Source organism: Tamandua tetradactyla, chromosome 3 (assembly GCF_023851605.1).
Source record: "Tamandua tetradactyla isolate mTamTet1 chromosome 3, mTamTet1.pri, whole genome shotgun sequence".
In the NCBI taxonomy this organism is placed as follows: Eukaryota; Metazoa; Chordata; class Mammalia; order Pilosa; family Myrmecophagidae; genus Tamandua; species Tamandua tetradactyla.
In genome coordinates, this window is record NC_135329.1 from 84,926,433 (window position 1) to 84,949,691 (window position 23,259).

A 23,259-nucleotide genomic window follows, 5' to 3' on the forward strand; every position below is an offset into this window, starting at 1 on the left:
GACTACTTGATTTGAGGGTCCTAAAAAAATGGTTTCTGCAGAGCAAGAGTCCTCCCAAAGAGAAATAACTTCCCAATTAACGCTAAACTTTCTAGAAGGCTCTGGAGAAGACTCTAACCAAGTTCAACTCTCCAGTGGCTCTGGCCGCCCGTCGGGCCGTTTTCCACAGCACCTGGGGGAGTCTGAGGTGGGGGTGCCCCTAGCGCATCTCCTAAAGGCCGCAGGAGACTTTCTGTCTGGGCCTCGGGGACAGGGTCGGGCGGGCGGGATTAGGGGAGGGGTGGGGCTTCCCGACACATGCTGGCACCTGCCGTGCCTGCTCCCCAGTGCGGGGTCACCGCGGCTCTCCTCTGCACCCGAGGCCTCCAGTCCCCCGCCTTTCCTGGGGCCGTGTGCTGACCAGAGGGGGACTGGCCAGAGCAGCCAGGAGACCAGGAGGCCCAGCCCCAGGCCTTTTTTTTTTTTCCCCTCCCGAATACAGTCTTTTATTTATTTTCTTCAGATTCAAAGTTTATGTGTTTTAATTATATAAACATGAAGAGTTGGCTTTGCAAACTAAAAATATTTACTCATTAAAACTATATTAATACTTTAATAAACTATACAAAAAAATGAGACAAAACATGTGCACTTCTAGAACCGCATGTCAGTCCTGCCAGATCCCTGCAGAGGGAATTCCCAGCACGCCCTCACTCATCTGTGTGAGGACACAGAGCAATTCCTGTTTAGACACACACATTCCTCTATTTGTCCAGCATGGTCTGCCCTCCTGTTCTTAATGGTTTCCTTCCGCTGTGAGTGTGCATGTTCAACTGTCTGCTTTTTAGAGCAGACATTGACCTTCCTCATCCACCAGCCATTGGAGGAGGACTCGGTCCACGCAGATGATTGATTCGACCCGCTCTTCGGGGAGGGTTTCCTGGTGGCCCTCTTCCATCATCATATCTGGAATCAGATGAGCTTCCATAGCCTCTTCTTTTTCTGTCCAGACGGCTGCCCGGTGCTCTCAGTCCGGTCAGCTGGTGCCAGACTGGCCCCGGGGCCAGGCCCTGTCCCCTTGGGCCTGGGGGTGAATGAGCATCCGGACAGGCCAAAGCAAACTGGGGCGCCCCTCGCTGGCCCAAGACTCCAGGGCTCAAGTGTGCAGGAGGACACAGACCTGAGCCCAGCTCAGGAGGGCCTGGGGGCCCCACACCTCCAGGGGACCCCAGGCCACCCTGCGTTTCCAGCTCCCGGGCCCCCTTCCCAGAGCCCTGAATGAGGGGTGCCCAGAGAGGCCGAGGTGGTAGGCCTGGGTGGGGGGACCTGTCCGAGCAGACCCCACAGGGGAGTGACATCTGCCTGTGGCACCCCCCCTCCCAAAGACCCAGGCCCCGGAAGGTTGGGAGTGGCCCCGGAGGCCCCTGCAGGGGCAGCTATGCCCAGGGCTGCAGGCCCGGGAGGGGCGTGGGTGTGCCTGAGAGTCTGCTGCCACCGCGTGGTGAGCCTCCACGTCCCAGAGTGGGGGGGGCTGGCCCGCCCGGGCGTCCCTGGGCTCCCCCATGGCGCCCACTCCCTCCCTCACGCTCGGGTTGCCTCTTTTCCTTAGGGACTCCGCCAGGGCCGGACGCCGCGGGTCGGAAAGTGGGGCCCCCGAACCTCCAGCACCCCCACTTTCTGCTCCTCCTCCTCCTCCGAGGCCTACGGCAGGGCTCGGGAGGAGGGAAGGGGCCCCTGGGGGTGGGAGACCCCGACCGCTATTCTGGGAGGGCAGCCGCCCCCGCCCCTCTGGAAAATGGCCTCCGCGCCCTTGCCCCGCCTCCGCGGCGGCGACGGAAGCCGCCCAGCCTCAGTTTCCCCAAAGAGTGGGCTTCGGGGGCCTTCCGCTCCGACGGCCACCCGCGCCTGGGGCGCAGGGCGGCGAGGGGCCAGGCTGGGGTAGGCGTCCCCCAGGGTCGGCGTCTCCGCTGGCGGCTGGAGACCGTGCGGGGGCGGGCCGGGGCGGGCCGGGGCGGGCCGGGGTGGACCTCCCTCCACTTCCACCGGACGCGTGCGCGCGGGGCGGGGGCGGGAGCGGCCGATGGAGGCGCCGGGGGCGGTGCGCAGGCCGCGGTCCAGGCTGAGCCGCCGGTGGCCGCCCGCGGGGGACGGGGGAGACGGGCCGGGGGCGCGGGCTGGGTGCTCGCCCCACGCCCCCCACTCAGGTGCCTCCGCGCCGCCCGCGCCCCTCCCTCGTGGGCGCCCCCGCTGAGCCCCCTGCCCTCCACCCCCCAGGCGCCCTCGGGACCCGTCGTGGTTCCTCGGCGACGCCGCGAGCGAGCGGGACCAGCTGTGGACCGCGCTGCTGCGCGCCGCGGGCGCCGAACCGAGCCCGGCGGGGGACCCGCTGCCGCCGCTGCCCGCCGCGCCAGGCCAGGTGGGGCCACGTGGGGCCTCCGGGGCGGGGGCGCGAGCCCGAGGCGGCGGGGCGGGCAGGCCGCGGTGGGGGGCGGGCCCCGACGACCTAGCCGTTTCGCAGGATCCCCGGCCCGGCCCGGACTGCGAGGCACCCCCGGAAGTCTTCACGGTGGGTCCCCGGGCGTTTCTCTGGACGCCCCTGCCCCCGGCTCCAGGGGCCGCAGGGGGCCTGGCCCGCTCCTCCTCACTGTGTTGCGCGGCGGGCCGGCACCCGGGGTCCCTGTCGGTGTCTTCGGCTTTGTCGCTCCGCCTTCACCCCACGCCTGAGCCGCCCGCAGACCCCAGTGCCGAGGAGCTGCCGTCGGGGGAGGAGCCGCCGGCCTTGGAGAGCTGTCCCATGTGCCAGGCCCCCTTCGGGTCCACGTGAGTGTCCCCACCAGGCTCCCTGGGTGACTCAACCCTGTGGAAGCCACAGCCCTATCGTCCACAGGCCAAGGCCCCCCACCCGCTCAGCGCTGCCCAGTTGTGACCCCTTGAGGTAACGTTTTAGGGATAGAATGGGCCGAAGGGCAGGGCTCATACTGCTGCCCGCCTTCCGGTGGCCCATGGCCTGGCTGCCAGCTACCTGCCCTCCCCAGGGCTGCGGGGGCCTAGACTGCCCTGGCCCCACGCCCCCCAGCAGAGGCGGCCCCAATGGCCCCAGGTGTGCTGGGCTCCCAGGGCTCAGGTTGTCGAGTCTTAAGAGAAAAGTCCCTGTCGCTGGTACCGAGTCGTCTTGTCCTTGGTGGACCCAATGGAGACATTCAGGCGTTGTCTTCTGAGTCCTGGGGATGGACCCTGATTCTGCCAAGGAGCTAGACGCCTGCTGTGCAGCATGGGGCTGTGGGCCTGCCCATCCCGCGTGCCAGGAGCCCGAGCCCCAGCGAGTGACCCGCAGGCTGCGAGAGGCCCTTAGCAGCTCGGCGCGGCTGTCCCTGGGCACGCGGGTTAGGTTCCTCGGGTGGGGCAGGTTCCTCGGGGCGCCGAGGGCTCCGGGAGCAGACCCGGCTGCCGTCAGGACACACGGTCCGAGTCCTCCAGGGAGGTGCTCAGACGGCGCCTTTTCCAGCTGTGAGACTCGGGTTCTGAAGTCGGGTGCAGGGCTCCCCCACACTGCCCGGCTCTCCCAGCGCCAAGCCCCGAGGTCAGGGGTGGGAAGGCCACGTGCCCCTGAGGGTCCTCGGCCTGCGCTGTGCCAGCGACACCATGCTTCGTGCACGAGGGTGCGCGGCTGTGATCCTCCTGATTTAAATTTTACCTGACGCAGCCGCCCGTCCTGGGCGCAGGGAGGCAGTGCCCAACGATGCCCACAGGGCCCCACAGGCCCCCACGTCTGGCGTCCTGCCCAGCACGCAGCCTTGTCCCACGGGCAGTCTAGGGGATGTGAGGGCGCCCAGGGCGGAGCTGGGCTTTGCGGGGGCGCCCCGCAGAGGCCCGCGCTGCCTGTCTCCTGTTCCCTGGGGACTTCCTGTCTTTGGGTCACTTGCGTTTCCAGGTAGGCTGAAAAGACTCCTGAGACAGGAAGGCCAGCCTGGCCTCGACCTGTGGAGCAGTTGCTTGGGCAGCTCGAGTTCTGGCTGAGGCCCTCGAGCTGGGCCATCGGCGACACTCAGGGCAGGTCCAGCTCAGCCTGGCGCCGCGAACACCTCGGTCGGGCACCAGCCCCTGGGGTGCAGAGGTGGCCGGGGAGAAGGCGTGCCCCATGCCATCAGGGACGCCCACTTCTGCGCTGGTGCAGGGTGGGGCACGGCAGGAACCTTGGGCTAGAGGAATTGGGAGGTGTCCCTGTTAGTGGCTGTGATGGCATCTGGCAGCCACCCCGGAGAACGGCTCACTTTGGCCTGTTCTTGGGGCTTTCCGACAAGGGGACGGGTGCAGCGCTGAACCCCAGGGGCTTGCCCGCAGCTGGGAACGCTGGAGCAGACAGACCAAGCTCAGGTCCCACCGCCCCTTGGTCACCTAACGGGCCGCCCAGCTCCTCTCCAGCAGCCGGCGGGGGGGGGGGGGGCAGGCGGGACAGGCTGTGGGCTTCCTTCTAGGGGAGACGGAACCTGTGCTCCGTCCCCTTCTGGGTGGGAGGAGGCCTGGGTGCTGATCGAGACTCAGTCCCGAAGCCACTACAATGTGGGGAACTCGGCCGCTGCCCCGAGTTCAGGACTCACCCACTGGCTGAGCACTAAGGCAGGGAGCAGAGCAGGCCGGAGCAGGGAGGATGGCGGGACGCTTCCCAGGGGCTTCCTGCCAGGGCTGCCACCACAACGACTGGGCAGTGACCCCTCTGCTGGCCTGGGGATGTGCCAGGACACTGGTTCTGAGGATGTCTGGTGGCCTTGGGAATTTGCACTCAGAGCAGCATCTGCCAGGGGTGGGAAAGCTGTTGCCGGCCTCACCAGAGCCTGGACCCCGATGGCCGCCAGGGTGCGCGGGGCGGTGGGGACCTGCCCGGCCTCAGCCCCCTGCGTCCCACAGTGCCTGCGCTTGTGGTCTCTGCTTCTGCTGTGGTCTTTGCCTGCAGCTGTTGCTCGAGGCTGGTGGGACTGGCAGATCTGCCAGGAAGCGGGGTTCCCGGGGCCCCGGAGGGCTGGTTTCACCCCCCCATCCCATGCAGGTGGTCTGGGGTAGAAGTCTCATCCCTAGCAAGTGCCCCATGTTTCCCAGCCCACTGCAAGGAACCTACAAGGACACTAAAGCAGCAGCTTGATTGGACGTTCGGCTGGGGTGGCCCAGGAAGTCCGTATAGCCTGGGGGTTGAGCTGTTTGCCTGTGGTCCCCAGACCCCTTTCTCAGCTGCAGCTGGTTGGGGTGTCGGCTTCACCCCGACTTCCACCTACATCAGCATTGGCCCTACAGCAGGGCACGAGGGCGGGTGAGGGACACTCGTGGGAGGGGGCAGCAGTCAGCTCTCTCTGCGGGGACAGTTGGGGTCAGTGTCCAGAGGGAAGGGCGAGGGCGTGTCTCTCCCCAGCGAGTGGGTGACCAGCTGTCCCCACCCGCAGGATGTCCCAGCTGGATGTTGATGGCCACCTTGCTCAGTGCTTGCTGAAAGCGCCGAGGACATGGCATGGTGAAGTGGAGCCCATGGACACCGCTTGCCTGGCTCTCATCTCTCCCCTCATCTGTCCCTGCGTCCACGTGGCCTGGCTCTCTGTGCACCATGGCTGTTGCGTGGAGATGTGTCCATTAAAGGTGCCTGTTGGACACAGAGGTCGTGTGTCTTACGTTGGGTCCTTTCTCACGTCTGCCCGAGGGCACAGGGGCCTCCGGCTGCGATCAGACGCACTGGTCAGTGACTTGCTGGGCAGGTCGGGGTGGCCCCCGTGTCGTGGCCGCGTATCCCCCATGTGCCCTGGGGCTGGCCTGCGGCTCAGGTGGTTGGCACGGAGGCACTTTCCTGTCCTCGACTGGCAGTTCTACGGCAGCGTGTCCTGGAACAGGGATTTACCCAAGGAAAGCGCTTGGGGCTGGGGGGCAGCCATTGGCTGGCTGAGGTGATGCGGGGAGTCTTCAGACCTGGTAGGGGTGGGGAGACCAGGCATAATATGGAAAGCCAAGGTTAACGCGTCCTCCCAAAACAGCTTCCAAACCTTTGCCTTACGGAGAGGCCTCCTGTTGTGCCCGTGGCGGCAGCACAGGTGTTGCAGGGAGCTTTAGTAGAGGCGCCCCTCACCCCCTCACCCACTGACCTCGGTGCCCTCCCCGCAGAGGGAACCCCTCGCCCCAGCCTTCGAGGACTGCAGAGACACAGACTGGTCTGCAATTAGTTGCCAGTGTGAGGATTTCTTATTTTCAAGCCATGTATAATTACATCGTTCAGTTTCTTTAATTTATAAAACAAATGTCTTCATGTAAAAATCCTCCCACGGTGAAGAGAGCGTGAGTCCCACGTGTGTACACGAGCTCGGTGTGACCGGCGCCGCTGTGCAAGGCCCCGGGGGCCAAGCCCCTGGTGTCCTAGGGTTGTGGCAGGTTCCCCCGCTGGGGTGGGGGAAGCCAACCCCCAAGTGCGAGGGGTGGTCGCATCATCACATGCAGGGCAGGCACCTCTCCTGTGCACCTGGAAAGGAAGTCACCAGGTGCCACCTGTCCTGAAGGTGGGGAGGCCCCTTCAGCGCCCAGAGGCCATGGAGCTGCATGTTGTCAGCGCTTCCCTTCCCTCCCCTCCGTTTACCTGGCCATTTATTTGTATCAGATGGACCCCGCCATATTGTTGTCTGCTTCAGGTTATCATCCAGTACTACTGTATTTTCTTTCTTAAATTGTTCCAGCTTTGGCCCCTGGGAGCGTGTGGGGTGGTTGGAGTGCTTCATTGCATTTCTCTCTTTCTATTTTCCTGCTTTCCTTATGCTCCTTTCTCCGTTCCCATGTTCAGTTGGGTTTATCACATTTCAAATAAATTTTATTGTGGTAACACCTGTTTCAAGTTGCTAAAGCTGCTGGAATGCAATATACCAGTAATGGGTTGACTTTTTTCAATAGGGATTTATTAGTTTACAAATTTACACTTCTACAGCCATGAAAATGTCCAAATTCAGGCATCAAGAGGAAGATACCTTCTCTGAAGAAAGGCTACTGGCATTCGGGGTTCCTCTGTCAGATGGCAGGGCACATGGCTGGCATCTGCTGTCCTTTGCTCAGGGTTCGTTGCTTTCAGCTCCTGGTTCTAGGGGCCTCTCTGAGCTTCTGTGGTGCTTTCCTTTCTCAGCTCTCTGCAGGGGCTTCTTTGCTAAGCTCTCTCCAAACTTCTCGTGTGCTTCTCTCAGCTTTTTCTGTGTTTATTTTCTCATAAAGGGCTCCCGTAAAGACGATTAAGACCCACCTTGAATGGGCTGGATCACAGCTTGATAGAAACCATCCTAACCAAAAGCTCCCACCGGCAGCAGGTCTGCCCTCCCAGGAATGGGTTAAAAGAACATGGTCTTTTCTGGGGTACAGAAAGCCTCACACCGGCACGACACCCAACATCAAATTACCCATCCTGACCACTTTCACAGACACCACTCAGTGATGTTAATTTCATGCTGTATGGCATTTTCTTCATTTTTTCCTTTCTCCCACAGACCTGGAAGCTCTGCATCTATTTCTTGTTTCACCGGTTACCTGAAAGCATTCGCATCACATTTTCGGTTGTAATCAATATCCCAGCATCTCCCTCACCCTGCTGGGATCTCAGGCTGCAGACCTGGTAGGCTCATCGCATCGCCCAGGGTGTGGTGGGCCAGGACTTTGGTTTCTCTTTGTTTTTATAAACTTTGTCCACCCTGGGCTCCCCCGAAGCCGACCTGGAGACCTTTATTCGGGCTGGAAGCCCCGGTGGAGGAGCAGGAAATGAGCCAGGGAAGAGGCAGTTCAGGGTGTTCCTGAGCCGGCCACGCTGTGGACACGGGAGCTCAGTGCCCCTAGGGACCTGGGGAGGCCATGTCACAGCACAGCTCCCCGAGGAGTCGCCCCTCCCAGCCAGCAGACTCGGGCCGCCGGCCTCCTGCCCCTGCAGCCCGGAGGGGGGGCGGTCCCTTTCCTCCCCTGTCCTCACCAGCTGGGTCATGCTGCACTGGAGCCCCAGCTCTCGGCCTGGAGGTGGGGGTCCGGAGGGGACCTTGGGGACAAATATGCCAGGGTGGGTGGGGCAAGGCCTCTTTGATCGTTCCCCACCTCAGGGGCAGGTCCCACTCTTCACTGGGAGAAGGGAACGAAACCTGCAGGTGCAGGGCTCACAGGAGGCTGAGGAGGCCAAACCTCCAGACCTCCACCCAGATGTCCCCACATGTGGCAGGGTCCCAGGCTTTCCGCACCAGGGCCATGACTTTGGCCAGCTTTCAACACTGATGAACTGCAGCCACTGTGGCCATCAAGTCCTGGCTTACACCGCTGCAGGAGTGGAAAGCAAGGAAGCTGCATGAGACCAGAGCAAGCTCACACCTGGTGCTCATGCTTGAGGCACATAACTGGTCTCACACCTGGTCTCTCACCTGTTGCTCACACCTGGTGCTCAAGCACCTGTTACCCCCTCTCCACTGTCTGCCAGCTTTCTGGAGAGCGTCATCAGCGGTGCTTGCACGGGCCATCTGATTCCTTCATGTGTTCCCTTCTGTCTCCTGCTTCGCCACCAGCCAGAGTGCAACAGGTAAGCTGCCTGGGGTGTGTGCCCTAGTGAGGGACCCAACTTTCACCTGCCCTCTCTGCCGCACATGGAACCGCACAGGTGCCACCCCAAGACACAGTGTGGATGCAGGGTGAATGGGGCGGAGGCAGCACTGGGCCAGGGGGAATTCAGCAGAGCAGCAGAGCCGGCCAGCCTCGGCCCAGCACGGCAGCGCTGCAGGTGAGAGCTGCCCATCGGAGCATCTTGCCTGGGGCCACTCGCAGCCTTCAGGGCCCCGGGTGCCCGGGAGGGGTGCAGCCCCAGGCAAGGCAGGCCTGTCGCTGTCCTTTCAGTGGCTCTGGTGGCAGTGGCAGGGTTGTGGGCTCCTCTCTGCACGTTCTGTTCTCCTGGAAGCAACTCGAGGTTCCCTGCTTGGGGGAGGCCTGGCCTGAGTGTGGAGCCGGGTCCAGGGGCTGTGTCTGGGGGTGGTACCTGTGCTGCTGTCCCCCTGGTGCCCAGAGACCATGCCTCATGGGGCCCGTGGGGAGGGGCCCTGGGGTACAGTCACAGCCTCTGGTCACCGACTGCCCAGGTGCCCGGGCCCCACCCCAGCAGGCCGGTCAGTCTCTGTCCTTTGCCATCCTAGGTGGCATCGGGTTGGAGACGTGACCTGGTGTCATCGAAACGGTGACTTACTGCCAACTCCTTCCCTTGTCGTTTCGGGAATTTGGAGAGAAGGGAGCGGGGGATCCTTTTCCACCAAGGCTGTTGTGGCCAAGCTCTGTGCCGTTCCCTCTTTGGGTGGCCGGGGTCCTGGGGTGGGGGGTGGGGTCTACACTGTGGCCTGCGCTCTCTGAACAAGATGAGGGTCGCAGCCCCCTCCCCTATGGAGCCAAGGTAGGTTCAGCACCTGTGTCCCCAGACCCAGGCCACTGCAGCCCCAACGGCCTGGCTTCTTGGTGACCCCAAGACCTGCCCTGAGCCCCGTGGGGGACATGACCTCTGCCCAGGGGGTAGCCAAGGCCAGGGAGGGGCCTGGCTGCAGCGAGGACCCTGAGAGCACCCCTCTCCAGCCCCTGCCCTACACCCCCTGGCCAGCGCCACCTGGAACCTTCTGTGCTGGTCAGCACAAATCCCGCGGCCTCAGCAGCTGGCCCAAGGCTGGCCAGGTCCTGGTGGGTGGCACTGAGGCCGCCATCACCTGCTCACACGCATCAGGGGCCCAGGGCTGTGAGCCCATGGAGTGCTCCAGGGACAATGCTACGGGGCGGGGGGGGTGGTGAGCTGGGGACTCTGGGCTGTGACAGCCCTGGGTGGGGAGCAGGAGGGCGATGAGGAGCCCCCAGGGACCCCAACCTACCTGGCAAACAACCTGGCGCTGGTCAGAGGGGCCTGAGAGGGTGGCGGCGCAGCCTGGGCTCTGACTGGTTAGTTAGGCTCAGAAAGCAGGGGGGTGTTGGCACGTATATGTGTGTGCATGCGAGTGTGCAGGAGTGCATGCACGTGTGGGTGAGTGCCGAGGGTCCACGTGACCTCAGGAGTGACTGCCTGGGTACAGAGCCCCTGGGACCCCCGACCCCACGAGCAAGCAGGCTTGACCCCCAGCTGGGCCTCCCTGTGCTGTTCAACCCACCAGCCCCTGAAGGCTGCCCCAGGCCACCCGGCTCCGATCGGTCCCCACAGCCAGCACAGGCCGCCATGAGAGCCGTGGCAGAAGGCGGGCAGGGCGGCCTCGGGGTGGGGGGCAGACGAGATGAGGGCGTCACCCCTGGAGGGAACCGTGGTGCCGCTCGGCATCTCCCTGCCCGCCTGGCGCCACTGCGAGGGTCCCCCGGGTCCCTCGGGACAGGTGGGGCTGTGGGGAAGGACTGGCCTCTCCCAAAATAGGGTGGCAGGATCACCCCTGCCATAAAAGGCCGTGGAATTTGGACCCCGGGGACTCCAGGGAGCCGGGCCCCTCTAAAACGCCGCTGCAACCGCCACGCGTCGCCGCCTGATGCCAGCCGGCCGCAGAGCCCCAGCCGCTTCATGGTAGAGCCGGCCCAGGGGCTTGGGAGGCAGGCGGGCGCCGAGCTCCCCGACACTCAGACCCTCTTCCCGGGGCAGGGGCCCACCCACGCAGCAGCCAAGACCCCCAAGCCTGGCTTCGTGCACGCAGGAAGCCTCGCCCTAGGGCCCCCACCTGCTGCTGCCTCGCAGCCCCAGCCCCCCGCGCCCCCGCCTCCCCATGCTGCGGGTCTCAGGGGCTGCCGGGCGGCTGGACGGGTCCTGGCGGGGCGGGCGCTGTGTCCCCACAGGTGGAGCGCCTGACGGCCGGCAGGTCGAGGAGTACAAGGGCGTCTTCGAGATGTTCGACGAGGAGGGCAGCGGGCAGGTGAAGACAGGCGAGTTGGAGCGGCTCATGAGCCTGCTGGGCATCAACCCCACCAAGGGCGAGCTGGCCTCCATGGCCCGGGATGTGGACCGCGACAGTGAGCGGGCGGCCCCGCACGCGGGGCGGGGATGGGGTGGGCACAGGCCTGGCCGGGCGCCCACCCCCTCTGGTCCCAGCAGACAGAGGCTTCTTCAGCTGCGCGGGCTTCTGGCCCTCATGAGGGTCCACCAGGAGAAGGCCCAGCACCAGGAGGGGCAGCTGCGGGCCGGCTTCCGCGTCTTCGATCGGGAGGACAAGGGCTACGGCGACTAGGACACGCTCAAGTAGGGCCGCGAGGGCGGGGCGGGGCCGGGGCCGGGTCGTGTGGCGCGGTGGGAGGGGTGGGGGCGGAGCACGGTGTCCGGGCGGGGCGGGGGCGACTGCGGGGCTCAGCGCCGCCCCGGCAGGTACATGCTCATGAACGCAGGGGAGCCCCTCAGCGAGGTGGAGGCTGAACAGATGCTGAGGGAGGCCAACAGGGACGGGGACGGCACCATCAATTACGAGGGTGAACACGGGGTGCTGGGGGTGGGGGGCCAGGACCAGGGCGTGGCTGACCTGTTCCTCTGTCCCCAGAGTTCGTGGCTATGATGACCGGAGAGTCCTTCAAGCCAGTCCAGTACAACAGCTGCTGTGGCCTTCGGGAGCTCCCCAAGTGGTCCCTGCCCGCCTCCCCACCACCCACATCCAATAAACAGTGGGGCCTGACTCTGAGCCTCATTGTCCTCAGGACTGGGGGGTCGGGGGTGGTGGACAAAAAGGGGGCCCAGAGAGGGTGGGGTTTTCTGGGCCCATTACCTGCACATGGCTGCACTGTGGCTGCTGTGGCACCGGACATGGCACCCCTCATCCAAACTGGCCACCTGGGCAGCTGCAGCCCCCCAGGATGTACCCCACAGATAACATTGGGCACGGACTAGGGGTGGGCACAATGCCCACAGTATCCTGAAACCCTTTTCATATAAGCGGAGGACACCTAGAAACAAACTTTATTCTCTTTCCAAAAAGCTGCAGACATCACAGCTGCTGTGAGAGCCAGGGCTCTGGCCCACAGGGCCTCCTTTGGGCCGAGGACCTGCTGGAGCCGGGCTGGGGGCTGACCATTACTCAGCGACAAGGTGGGGGTTGCAGCAGTGTGCTGGGGGAGCAACCCCCAGGGGCAGGGTGGTGGGCAGGCAGGGGATCCACGCCCCAGGCCCAGATGCCCACCTCCTCTGAGCCTGACTTCAGAGACTCAGCAAGGGGCACTGGGCTGCAGCGGGGGCTGAGGGGCATGGGGGGCCAGCTCCTGGGGCAGAGCGATGGACTCTGGGCCCGGGCCCTGGGGAGGGGCTGGGAAACTGCTGCTTGGGTTTGGCAATCTTGGCAGCCAAATCACAGAAGGGTGCCGCTCCAGGGTGCCCTGGCCGTGGGCAGGAAAGGTCAGCTCCCAGCAGGACAGGGGCAGCTGCAGGCCCAGGGACTACTGCTCAGAGCTGTCGGCTGCAGGGAGCTTGGCCACCACCCCTGCAGACACTCATGGGTCACGAGTGCGTGGGGTCTCCGGGGCTGCGGTGGTGGAGCGGGAGGGGTAGGGCCAATGCAGCTGACCAGGGCCCAGGGCAGTGGCGGGGGGAGGACAGTTAGCAAAGGCCTGGGCAAGGAACAAGTCCTGACCACTGGGCTGACTACAACTGTCAGGCCCCAGCTCCAGGGGACAGTTGAGATGAAGGATGGGCTAGAAGCATCCAGGCCAGAGACTCCCTGGCCAGAGCCAGGCCTGTCTGTCCAGGTCACCATGGGACTCCCTCTTAGGACACGCTGTGTGGGGCAGGGCTCACAATCAGGGAACCCCACAGGGGCCAGGAAGGAGAGGGGTGCAGGCCTGCTGAGGGGGAAGCCGGAGCCCAGGGAGGATTGCACGTTCTGTAGCCATCTCTATGCTGGGGACAGCGGTGGGGTGGGCCTGCCTGGCACTGGGGGTGCAGCGTCACTTGCCCGGGGCTTGCGGAGTTGGGTGGGAGGGCAGGCGAGGACCGAGGCCTGATCCCTGCACACTCCCTGCAGCGATCTCCGATCTCCCTGTGTGGGCATGGGCTGCTCCCCCGGGGCTCGGCGAGGCGGGGCTTGGCTCCACCCCCCATCCCCACCCCCATGGCCTCCCAGGGCCCTGGAGGAGGGATGGAGTCCTTGCCCCACCCTCACAGCCCCACCCCTCCCCGCCCTCCGCAGGCCCCCTTCCCCGCCCCGCCCACAGGGGCCCAGGACTCTGCAAGCGGTGCCCAGACCAGGGTTGCGATACAGGAGGCACAGGTCTGAGGCCTGCCCTCAGGGCCTTGCAGTGCCTCTGGACACAGACCACTGCCGAGAGCCCTTCGCCGGAGGCCCCGCCCAGCTCTGCCTCTGCCCCAACGGCGCTCCCGGGCTGGGCTTGGGGCCTTTTCCCCCAGCACCACCCTGCCAGCACCTTGGCCACCAGGGAGCCAGCCCGCGTGAACGCAGGGGCTCTGCCGTGTCGGGGCTCCCAGGGGGCATGTGCGCCTCGGGCTTAAAGACAGGCCAGACGGCCTGTGTACGGACTGCTGCCGTGCCTGCCTCCCAGGCTGCAGCTGCCACCTGCCCCTCCCCGGCGGCCTGGACTGACTGCAGCCTTTGGGGCCCGGCACAGATGGGGGAGGAGGAGGCAGGAGGACAGGGCAGGGTGTGGGAGCGGGCAGCTGTGTCCCGGCACAGGACCCGAGCGGGGCCCTCGCCAGGGAGTAGAAGGACCAGGCTGAGGATGAGAGTGGGTTGTGCCACCCACCTGCCAAGGAAGAATCTGGACAGCATGGGTCAGCCACGGCGGGGCGCAGGAGGAGACCTGGGCTTGCCACCTCCAAAGCCCCAGCTTAGGCCCCCAGACAAGGCCTGCCAAAAGCCACCACAGGCCCCCACGGGCTCAGGGTCAGGGAAGGAAAGGCTCAGGCAGCACGGCCAGTGAGGCATGGGTTCAGAGGGCAGGGTGCTCAGAGCGGGGTTCCCCAAGGCCGTGCCCCGGAGCAGGCCAGCTGACCTCTCCACACTCTACAGGAGAGGCTGCCAGTGCTGTCATGGGCTGGGGTGGGAGTGGGTGTGGGTGTTGGGCCTCTGCAAGGAGGCCAGAGGAGTGGACAGCACCCAACAAGCCAATCTGCGGAGAGCAGGGAGGCCAGGGTGGCGTGGATCGGGGTGGGCAGGGAAGGAACCATTGGGGCTCCAAGGAGCCTCTTGCAGGCTGGGTGGGGCTGGGGGTCTTTTCCCGCACAGGGCCCGGGAAGCCCAGACCCAGCTCAGCTAAAGCAGGAACAGACACAGGTGCTGGCCTTACCTGAACCCAGGTGAGTTGAGCAAGAGGGTGACCTGACCTGGGCTCAGCAGGGGCCTAAACGGTCTGCTGTGGGCTGTAGAGCCCCCCGCTTACTCCCTCCATCCTGGGCTTTTGGGTTTGGGCCACCTTGGCTCTGGCCCTGTGGTCCCAGCACCCTGCCCCCACCCCCACCTGCTGGTCCCCCAATGTTCCAGGCTTGGGACTCCCCTTGGTGTCCAGCAGGATCCCCAGCCTCCAGGAACCCCTTCCTTAGTTTGTCATTCTGTGGACTGGTCTGTGTGTGAGGCGGACTGGGCTGCCCAGGAACGCTGCCTGTAGCCCCCCAGGGGCCTGCACGTGGTGGGTGGAGAGACTTTATTGCCAGATCCGGACCGGGCAGGAGGGTCTGCAGGCCAGGAGGGCCTTGGCGATGTTTCTGACCGTGCAGCCCGGGTAGGGTGCTCGGGCCCAGGGTACGGGAAGCTGAGACAAGGGTCGTGGGTCGGGGTTCCCGGAACACTGCGTGCTTCTCTTGGCCCGTGGGGCTTCGAAGGCAGGCAGGAGGGTCTGCAAGGGGCTCTGTGCAGAGGCTCGTGTGGCCTCAGGAGCCACTCACGACCTGGGCCACAAAGATAACTTTGTAGGTTTCCTTCACGTCCCCCCTGAGCTGCAGCAGGGCTGATGCTGTGAGCGGGTGGTCCGGCTGGAACGGGGAGGGGACGTTCAGCCGAGGGGCTCACAGGGCAGGTGTGCCTCCCACCCGCCCAGCGCCCTCCTCCAGCTGCCCGCTCCTGGGGTGGGCAGGGGTACCCCCAGGGCACCCACGTCAAAGTCGGCAGCGGGCGTCCAGGAGATGGTGATGGTCTTGGCCTGGCCGCGCTCAACAGCACCGCGGGAGGGCTCCATGGAGAAGCCCTTGTGCTGCAGGGCCGCGGTGCCCTCCACGCTAAACTCGACCGTCTGTGGGCCGGGCGCAGCGCCCGCGAGGCAGCGATGGGGAGGGGCTGCCTGCTCCGCCCGCCCATGGGCCACAGCCAGGGGCTGCTCACCCCTCCTGGGCCACCATGAGATCTCCTCCAGGGCCGCCCCTGGGGCGGTGAGGTGCTCACCTTCTTTGGGGACAGCTGGGTGGAACGAATGCAGCCCACGTGGAGTTCCCGGATGGCTGGGGGGGCTGGCATGTCCGTGTCGAGCTGAACATAGTCCAGGGTCACCAGGATGGGCCTCGGCTCCTCGACCTCTGCGGAGGGAGGGCGGGGCTGGGGGCTGGTGGCGGGAGGGGTGCGGATGGGGGTGCTGCCTTCTCTGCAGAGCTCTGCCTGGAGGCGGCCACTCTGCCTGGCCCTGGGGTGGGATGGGCCCGGGACCTCCTAGGAGGCTCAGGGTAGAGAGGTGGGCCTCCTCTTGCATGCCCCGCACTAGCCCCGCTGACCGAGCTGTCCCCTCCCGCAGCTCACCCTCTCTGTGCTCCCAGTCAAAGGTGGGGGTCACGGTCAGAGACTCCACTGGCACGTCCAGGGGGTCTCCGCCCTCCACGAACATCATGTGCTCGCGGGCTGAGCCCTTCAGGAGAATCTGGTGGGACACTTTCTGGGAACGGGGAGTGGGTGCAGGCCCTGTCCCGGCAGGGCTGACACGGGGAGGGCAGGGGCAGGAGGGTACCCCGTGGCCCCGGGCTCTCCACCCCGAAGGTCCCCAGGCCAGGCGCGCGCGGTGCCCAGGAGGGGAGGGGCCGGGAGGGCCGCGGACGCAAGGGCGGGGCCGTGGCCGTGGGGGCGGGACCGTAGGCAGCCCGCGTGGCCCCGATGGGCGAGCCGCACCTTGTCGAAGAGCACCACCTGGAGCCGGTCGGAGAAGTAGAGGCTCTCGTGGTCGGGGCTGAAGGTCACGGTGAAGTCCTGCGTTCTGCCGGGCTCGATGACGCCCTCCACGGGGACGACGCTGAAGACGCTCTGGCCGCTGTAGTTCTGCGTGCCTGCGGGCGGGGTGCGGCCGGCGACCCCGTCGGTCCCCGCCCTCGTCCCCGCCCCGCCCCGCCCCGCCCCGCGCCTCTGCTGCGCCCCGCCGCGCCCAGGGCCCCGCCCCGCCCCCGCCCGGGAACCCACCGACCACGTCGGTCCTGTGGGAACACGAGGCGAGGAACTGCGGCAGTTCCCGGTCGTGGCTTCTCGCGGGGCCCAGGCTGTCCAGCCTCATGGAGAACTTTATGGGCAGCGAGCAGTCGTTCTGCAGCTGGAACGAGCAGGGCGCCCGGGTCAGTCAGACCCGCCTCCGCTGCCCCCTCCCCCTCGAGCTGGACCCCCTCAGCCAGACCCACCTCCATATCCCCCCAAGGCCAACTCTCCCCCAGCCGCCAGCCCACCCCCAGGGTTGGCTCCCACCCCAAGAACAGCCCCCACTCCGACTGTTGGAGAGGTCTCAGCAGGGTGGAGCAGCCGTTCTCCCCGTCCCCGGGGCCGCCGTCTCTGGCGGGTGCACTGCCCCTGCACCCCCATTCTCCATCTGCTTCTGGACGTTCTCCTCTCCGGCGACCCCGCTGCCACCAACCACAGTTCCTGAGCTGGGGGGCCTCACCGGGCTCCTCCCTGCCCTCAGCCCCTCTCCTGGAAGCTCGGGGGTTGGGGGGCAGGCTCCCTCGGCGGCTGGAGCCAATCCGGGCCTCAGGGGGGGCTGGGGACCGACAGGTCGGTGTGGCCTCCCTGGCGAGGACCCCGGTGGTGCCCCCTGAGCTCCTGAGCGCGAATGTGACAAATCAGGAAGGCAGAGCGCCCAGCAGGGGCAGGAGGAGCGCGCGGCTGGCTGCCCGTGGAGGGAACCGGGCAATCCCAGGCCCCCCTGGGCACCGCCGCCCTGCGTGACCCCTACTTCGGGGTAGGATGGCCCCCCGCAGCCCGGCCTGCGCCTCCCGGCCCCCCCAGAGACCCCCAGGCCCCGCACCTTGAAGCTGGAGGAGACGGACACCCTGGCGAGGACGTAGCCCATGTCCAGGATGCCCCCTCGGATGGAGCAGGACAGCACAGACGCCAGCCCGGTCCCCACCAGCGTGAGCGGCAGCGTGCCCCGCCTGCTGACCACGTCCAGCGTCTCTCGGGCCTGGGGAGACCGGGGCTCTGGCAGTGGCGTGGGGGCATGGGGACAGGGCGCCCCAGCTCCTGGGCTGGCGGTAGCCAAGGCTAGGGGGCCCCGCGGGGGAGCCTCACCTGGACGCTGTCCTGGGGGGAGAAGCACAGCGCCAGAACCTGGCCCTCCCCAGCCCGCAGCCTGCTGAAAGGGTTCAGCAGGACAAAGGGGCCGTGCGGGTTCAGAACAGAGAACTCCACCTGGGGGTGAGTCAAGGAGCACGAGGGCCGCGGGGGGGGGGGGGGGGCTGGGGTGCAGGGAGGCCTCCCGGGAGGGGCGGGGTGTGTCCCTGCAGGACCCTCCATCCCCTGCCCCGCACGAAGGATACGGCGAGATCCTCGCAGCAGAAGTTCTGGATTAAGACCTTCTTGATGCTGCGGTGACCTAAAGGGGGGGACAGCTGCCCAGGTCACCGACCCCCTCTGCGTCCAGGTCACCGCCCCCCCCCCCAGGCCCACCAGGTCTCACCTACGGCCACGTCCCCGAAGTTGAAAGTGGTCTTGCCTTTGTCGGACACCACCACTAGGGGTGGCGCCACGGCCGGGCACCACAGCTCCAGGTACAGGGTGTTGTGGGGGCTGGGCCGGGGAGGGGCCGGGGTAGGGATCAGTGAGCACCACGTGGAGCCAGGGGGCAGCCCCTCGGGTGCCGCAGGTCCCTCCTGCCCGCCCCGGTGGCCACCCAGGCCATGCAGGCTCTGTACCGAGGGGAAGTGACCCGGCCTGGCTGCCACCCCCCAGCCTCCTGGCACACCTGAAGCTTAGGGACTCCCCGCTCTTGTTGTCTTTGACGTCGCCAGCGGCAACGACACATGGAACCACAAACTTGTTGAACTTCCCTTCAAATGCCCTGGCCAGGGCAGCCTGGGCAGCTTGGAGGTCATCACAGCTGGAAGGAAACCGGCCCAGTCCCTGGCGGCCCTGTCCCCAAAGGCCCTGAGATCTGGGGGACTCCTCTGGGGAAGGACAAGCGGCCACACGCAGCAGCCTGCAGCCCAGCCCCCAGGGGGTCCCCCCCTCCCTCAGTTCCTGTGGGGACCTCTTCTCCCACCCCAGGGCCCCGGCCGAGCCAGCCCAGAGGAGTGGGTGCCCTTGTCACAGGGCCACAAGCCACGATCCTGGGGCCACAGGGAGGAGCCTGGGACCAGCCTGTCCAGTTTCCCTGGGCTTTACTGGGCACACTGGGGAGGCTGGGGTTGCCGAGCTGGGAAAATGGGACATGGCGGGGGGGGCAGGGAACATGGCCTCCAAGGCCTTGAGGCAATGCCCAGATCCAGCTGTGCCTGAAGCCAGTCCAGCACTTGACTTGCGAGCCCTATGGTCCAGTCAGCTTGCTCCAGGCAAACTGAGCTGCTTTCATTGAGTCACCACATCTGATGTCTGTGTGTTGGGGTGGGGTGTCCTCCACTGGGCTACAATCGGGTCGATCAGGGCGCCTAGGGAGAGGGGTGGGGGTAGCCACCCCGGGGCCCACCTGGCCTCGAGCTCCTGCTTCTGCAGCTCTGGGTTCTGGGGCATGGAGTTCCGGAACAGCCGCTCTTGGTTGTGTAGCCGCATCGGGGCGAGGGACTGCTGCCTCACGTCCCTCCTCTGGGTGGCCGTGTCCTTACGGAGCTGTGAGGCAGGCAGGCAGGGCGGCCGGGCTGTGCCCTCCTGCCCTGGGGCCCCACCTTGGCCCAGGCCACTGCCCACCGCTGCCCAGCTCCCCCCACATTCCCACGGGCCCCAGGGCCGCCCCGAGTCACGCTCCCGCCCTGCACGCCCCCCCAAGCCCTGCGCCCCCACCCACCTTGCTCTCAGCTTCTCTACTCAGCGCCTCCAGGGCCTCCCTGCAGATCTCCTCATCGGGCAGCACGGGCCGGAAGGCCACCTGGACCAGGCACCTCTGCGGAGTGGCACGGGGGGAGCCGCTGGCCGTCCAGCCCTCCACCCCGGGGCCCGGGCCGCGCCCTCATGCACCCTTCCCGCCTCCCTCAGCCGGGGCGCCCCACCCCTCTGAGACTCAGCTGAGACACGCTAGGAGGCTGCAGGGCGCCTGTGAGAGGGGGATTTTTGGTGGCGACCCAGATTTGGGGGTTCCCTGCTCCCCAGCCTGCACCACCCACACGGCCTTGTGTGATGTCTGCTGGTTCATTTTCTGTCCCTTACGGGATGTCCCTGCACAATGGGGCTGTAGAGGGTCCACTCCCCACAGCCCCCTAACTCTCAGAGCAGTGCAAGTGCTCATATTTGGGGGCCCAGACCGGGAGAGAAGGAGAGGAGAACGGGAGGGGGAGAGAGAAGGCAGAGAGAGGAAGGGTGGAAGAGAGGTGGGGGAGGGAGGGGGCAGAGGAACAGAGGGGCTGGGGGGAGGGAAAGGGAGAGGTGGGGGAGGGGTGGGAGAGAGGTTGGGGGGAGGGGGAGGGAGAGCCCTGGTAGCCTCTGTGGTGCCAGGAACCTTCACTTAAGGAATTGGCTAAATTAATGACACAGCCTTTCAGAGGCCCAGTGGGCCGGCCCCCTCCCCCCAGCCCCCTCAGGGACGCTTCCCCACTGAGCAGCTGTCCTCCGCCCCTGAGTGCTGAAGACAAGGATTGAGCTCAGAGAGGTTGAGCCACGTGCCCAGGGCTGGGGGTGGGGGTGGGGTGCGGGGAGGGCCCGGTGACCCATTGGCGCTGCTCAAGACGGGCTATTTGAAAACAGAAAATGGGGCTCCAGGCCCTTTGTGCCCATCCTCGTGTGGGGTCCGAGTCCCCCAGGGTGGGGCGGGCACCCACCTTTCCCGGCAGCACAGTGCCCACGGCGGGGGAGATGGTGAGGGGCGCGCCAGGGGGCGGCAGGAACTCGAAGGAGGTGGGCCCCATGAGGCTGGCGCCCTGCGAGCGGACGCACGGCACCTCATGGGTCAGGGACTTGGTGCTCAGGTGGGAGTTGACCACGTACAGGGTGGCCACGGATGTGTCGTACAGGGCGGTGGCCCGGAACTTGATCTGGTGGTGGGACAGCTCCAGCGGCGGGTGGACCCCCACGGCGCGGCAGGACACCCGGAACTGCCTGCAGCGAAGGGGTAGGGTCTCAGTGGGGGTCAGAGCCGGAGGGTCCCTGCTGGCCCGGCCGTCCGCAGGGGGCCAGGCCGGACCCCTCGGCGCCCCGCGGTCTAAATGCATTGCAGAGGTTTTAACCTCAAGGTTAAGCAGGGGAAAGGAAGTATTTTCTGGCTTATTTTGTTAGCTATTTGTTGATGCTTAGAAAATAAAACCGACACGTGGCTCCTTAAACGTCAGCTCAGGCATCAGGTCTCCTGTTAGGACAAAGAACGGATGTTGGGGAATCTCCATTTTCACAGCTGCAAAGTTTAAACCGTGTTCTTAAATTCCTTCCTGCTGTACTGTCGCTGTGGGAGTGTATCCTGCCCACAGGTGTTTCTATGCTCTAAGCGATGGAGCTGATAACCCTATTATAGGGTTTATCCGTTGACATATTTCAAGCAAAAATTTTAAGTTGTGTGATCAAAAATCTCAAAGTATTAAAAAAAAATTGCTTCTGGGTTAGATGTCACCACAGCTAGTATTAGCACTCAGTTGAAACAGCAAAGACAGATGTGCCCAAACCTGGCAGGCAGCTGTTACACTTATAAAAGCAAAAACGTATTTGAAATTGCTTTTCAGTAAGACGGACAGAACTGCTGTTTCCCACTCAGTTCCAGTACCCATGGTGCTGTTTCCCACTCAGTTCCAGTACCCATGGTGCTGTTTCCCACTCAGTTCCAGTACCCATGCTGCTGTTTCCCACTCAGTTCCAGTACCCATGCTGCTGTTTCCCACTCAGTTCAAGTACCCATGCTGCTGTTTCCTACTCAGTTCAAGTACCTATGCTGCTGTTTCCCACTTAGCTTGCGTGCCCAGGGCGACTACGATGCATGGTAAGAGCAGGGAGGCTTTCTGTGTTGGCAGACGGGGGTGCAGGGGATGGAAGAGCTCTGCTCCCCAACACCACTCAAGACATGGAACTGTTCTTGATGTTTCTGCCCCAAACCCACTTAGTAACATGTTAGGGATTGAACCCTGTTCCCCACGTGTGCTGGTCTGAATCTGGTGGACCCCAGAAAAGCCATGTCCTTTAATCCTCATTCAGTATTGCTGGGTGGGAGCATTTTGATTGTTTCTATGAAGATGTGACCCACCCAATTGTGGGTGGTAACTTTTGATTAGATGATTTCCATAGAGGTGTGTCTCCACCCACTGAAGGTGGAGTTGCTTGCTGGAATCCTTTAAGAGGAAACATTTTGGAGAGAGTCCCTTTTCGTAGAGCCACGAGAAAGCCAGCAGATGCCGCCATGTTTGCCATGTGCCTTTCCAGCTGAGAGAGAAACATTGAACGTTATCAGCCTTCTTGAACCAAGAAAATCCAAGCATTTCCCTGGATGCCTTAAATTGGACATTTCTATAGACCTGTAATTGGGACATTTTCACCTGGGACAGAACAGTCTCTTCAATAAATGGTGCCTAGAGAACTGGATATCCATATGCAAAAGAATGAAAGAGGACCCGTATCTCACACCCTATACAAAAGTTAACTCAAAATGGATCAAAGATCTAAACATCAGGTCTAAGACCATAAAACAGTTAGAGGAAAATGTAGGGAGATATCTTATAAATCTTATAAGAGATAAGAGGCGGTTTTATAGACCTTACACCTAAAGCAAGAGCACTGAATAAATAAATAAATGGGAACTCCTCAAAATTAAACACTTTTGTGCAGCAAAGAACTTCATCAAGAAAATAAAAAGACAGCCTACACAATGGGAGACAATATTTGGAAACGACATATCAGATATGTCCACAATTTATAAAGAGATTGTTCAACTCAACAACAAAAAGACAGCCAACCCAATTACAAAGTTGGAAAAAGACTTGAACAGACACTTCTCAGAAGAGGAAATACAAATGGCCAAAAGGCACATGAAGAGATGCTCAACGTCCCTGGCCATTAGAGAAATGCAAATCAAAACCACAATGAGATATCATCTCACACCAACCAGAATGGCCATTATCAACAGAAAATGACAAGTGCTGGAGAGGATGCGGAGAAATAGGCACACTTATTCACTGTTGGTGGGAATGTCAAATGGTGCAACCACTGTGGAAGGCAGTTTGGCGGTTCCTCAAAAAGCTGAATATAGAATTGCCATATGACCCAGCAATACCATTGCTAGGTATCTACTCAGAGGACTTACGGGCAAAGACACAAACGGACATTTGCACACCAATGTTTATAGCAGCATTATTTACAATTGCAAGGAGACGGAAACAGCCAAAATGTCCATCAACAGACGAGTGGCTAAACAAACTGTGGTATATACATATGATGGAATATTATGCAGCTTTAAGACAGAATAAAGTTATGAAGTATGTAACAACATGGATGGATCTTGAGAACATTATACTGAGTGAGACTAGCCAAAAACTAAAGGACAAATACTGTATGGTCTCATTGATATGAACTGACATTAGTGAATAAACTTGGAATATTTTGTTCATAACAGAGACCATCAGGAGATAGAAATAGGGTAAGATATTGGGTAATTGGAGCTGAAGGGATACAGACTGTGTAACAGGACTGGATATAAAAACTCAGAAATGGACAGCACAATATTACCTAACTATAATATAATTATGTTAAAACACTGAATGAAGCTGCATGTGAGAATGATAAAGGGAGGAGGGCTGAGGACATATTGAAATCAGAAAGATAGATGTTAAAGATTGAGATGGTATAATCTAGGAATGCCTAGAGTGTATAATAACAGTGAAATGTATAAGGTAAAATTTTAAAAATGTTTTTGCATGAGGAAGAGCAAAGGAATGTCATTATTGCAGGGTACTGAAAGTAGATGGTAATTAATATTTTAAAATGTCACCTTCTGTGTGGGACTAAAGCAAAAAATGTT

At 63.0% G+C, this 23,259-nt stretch overlaps 1 protein-coding gene across 11 annotated transcripts in view; it reads right to left on the reverse strand.

Annotated features, from left to right (window-relative positions):
* Positions 1 to 13,151: 13,151 nt before the first annotated feature.
* LOC143677470 (cilia- and flagella-associated protein 74-like) overlaps positions 13,152 to 23,259 on the reverse strand; it is a 136,756-nt gene continuing 126,648 nt past the window's right edge. For 5 of the 11 annotated variants that reach the window (XM_077153449.1, XM_077153450.1, XM_077153452.1 and 2 more), the window contains 13 exons: positions 20,087 to 20,363; positions 19,120 to 19,215; positions 18,805 to 18,944; positions 18,085 to 18,219; positions 17,800 to 17,909; positions 17,660 to 17,715; positions 17,412 to 17,531; positions 17,149 to 17,304; positions 16,317 to 16,747; positions 16,032 to 16,186; positions 15,321 to 15,451; positions 15,037 to 15,171; positions 13,152 to 14,914 (listed from right to left, as the gene is read on the reverse strand). In XM_077153449.1, the coding sequence (XP_077009564.1) occupies positions 14,813 to 14,914; positions 15,037 to 15,171; positions 15,321 to 15,451; positions 16,032 to 16,186; positions 16,317 to 16,747; positions 17,149 to 17,304; positions 17,412 to 17,531; positions 17,660 to 17,715; positions 17,800 to 17,909; positions 18,085 to 18,219; positions 18,805 to 18,944; positions 19,120 to 19,215; positions 20,087 to 20,363 (2,044 nt within the window). In that variant the 3' untranslated portion in view covers positions 13,152 to 14,812. Of the gene's footprint in view, positions 14,915 to 15,036; positions 15,172 to 15,318; positions 15,452 to 15,668; positions 15,802 to 16,031; positions 16,187 to 16,316; positions 16,748 to 17,148; positions 17,305 to 17,411; positions 17,532 to 17,659; positions 17,716 to 17,799; positions 17,910 to 18,084; positions 18,220 to 18,804; positions 18,945 to 19,119; positions 19,216 to 20,086; positions 20,364 to 23,259 lie in introns of those variants that run through there. The other 6 variants (XM_077153454.1, XM_077153453.1, XR_013172615.1 and 3 more) reach the window with 6 other exon arrangements.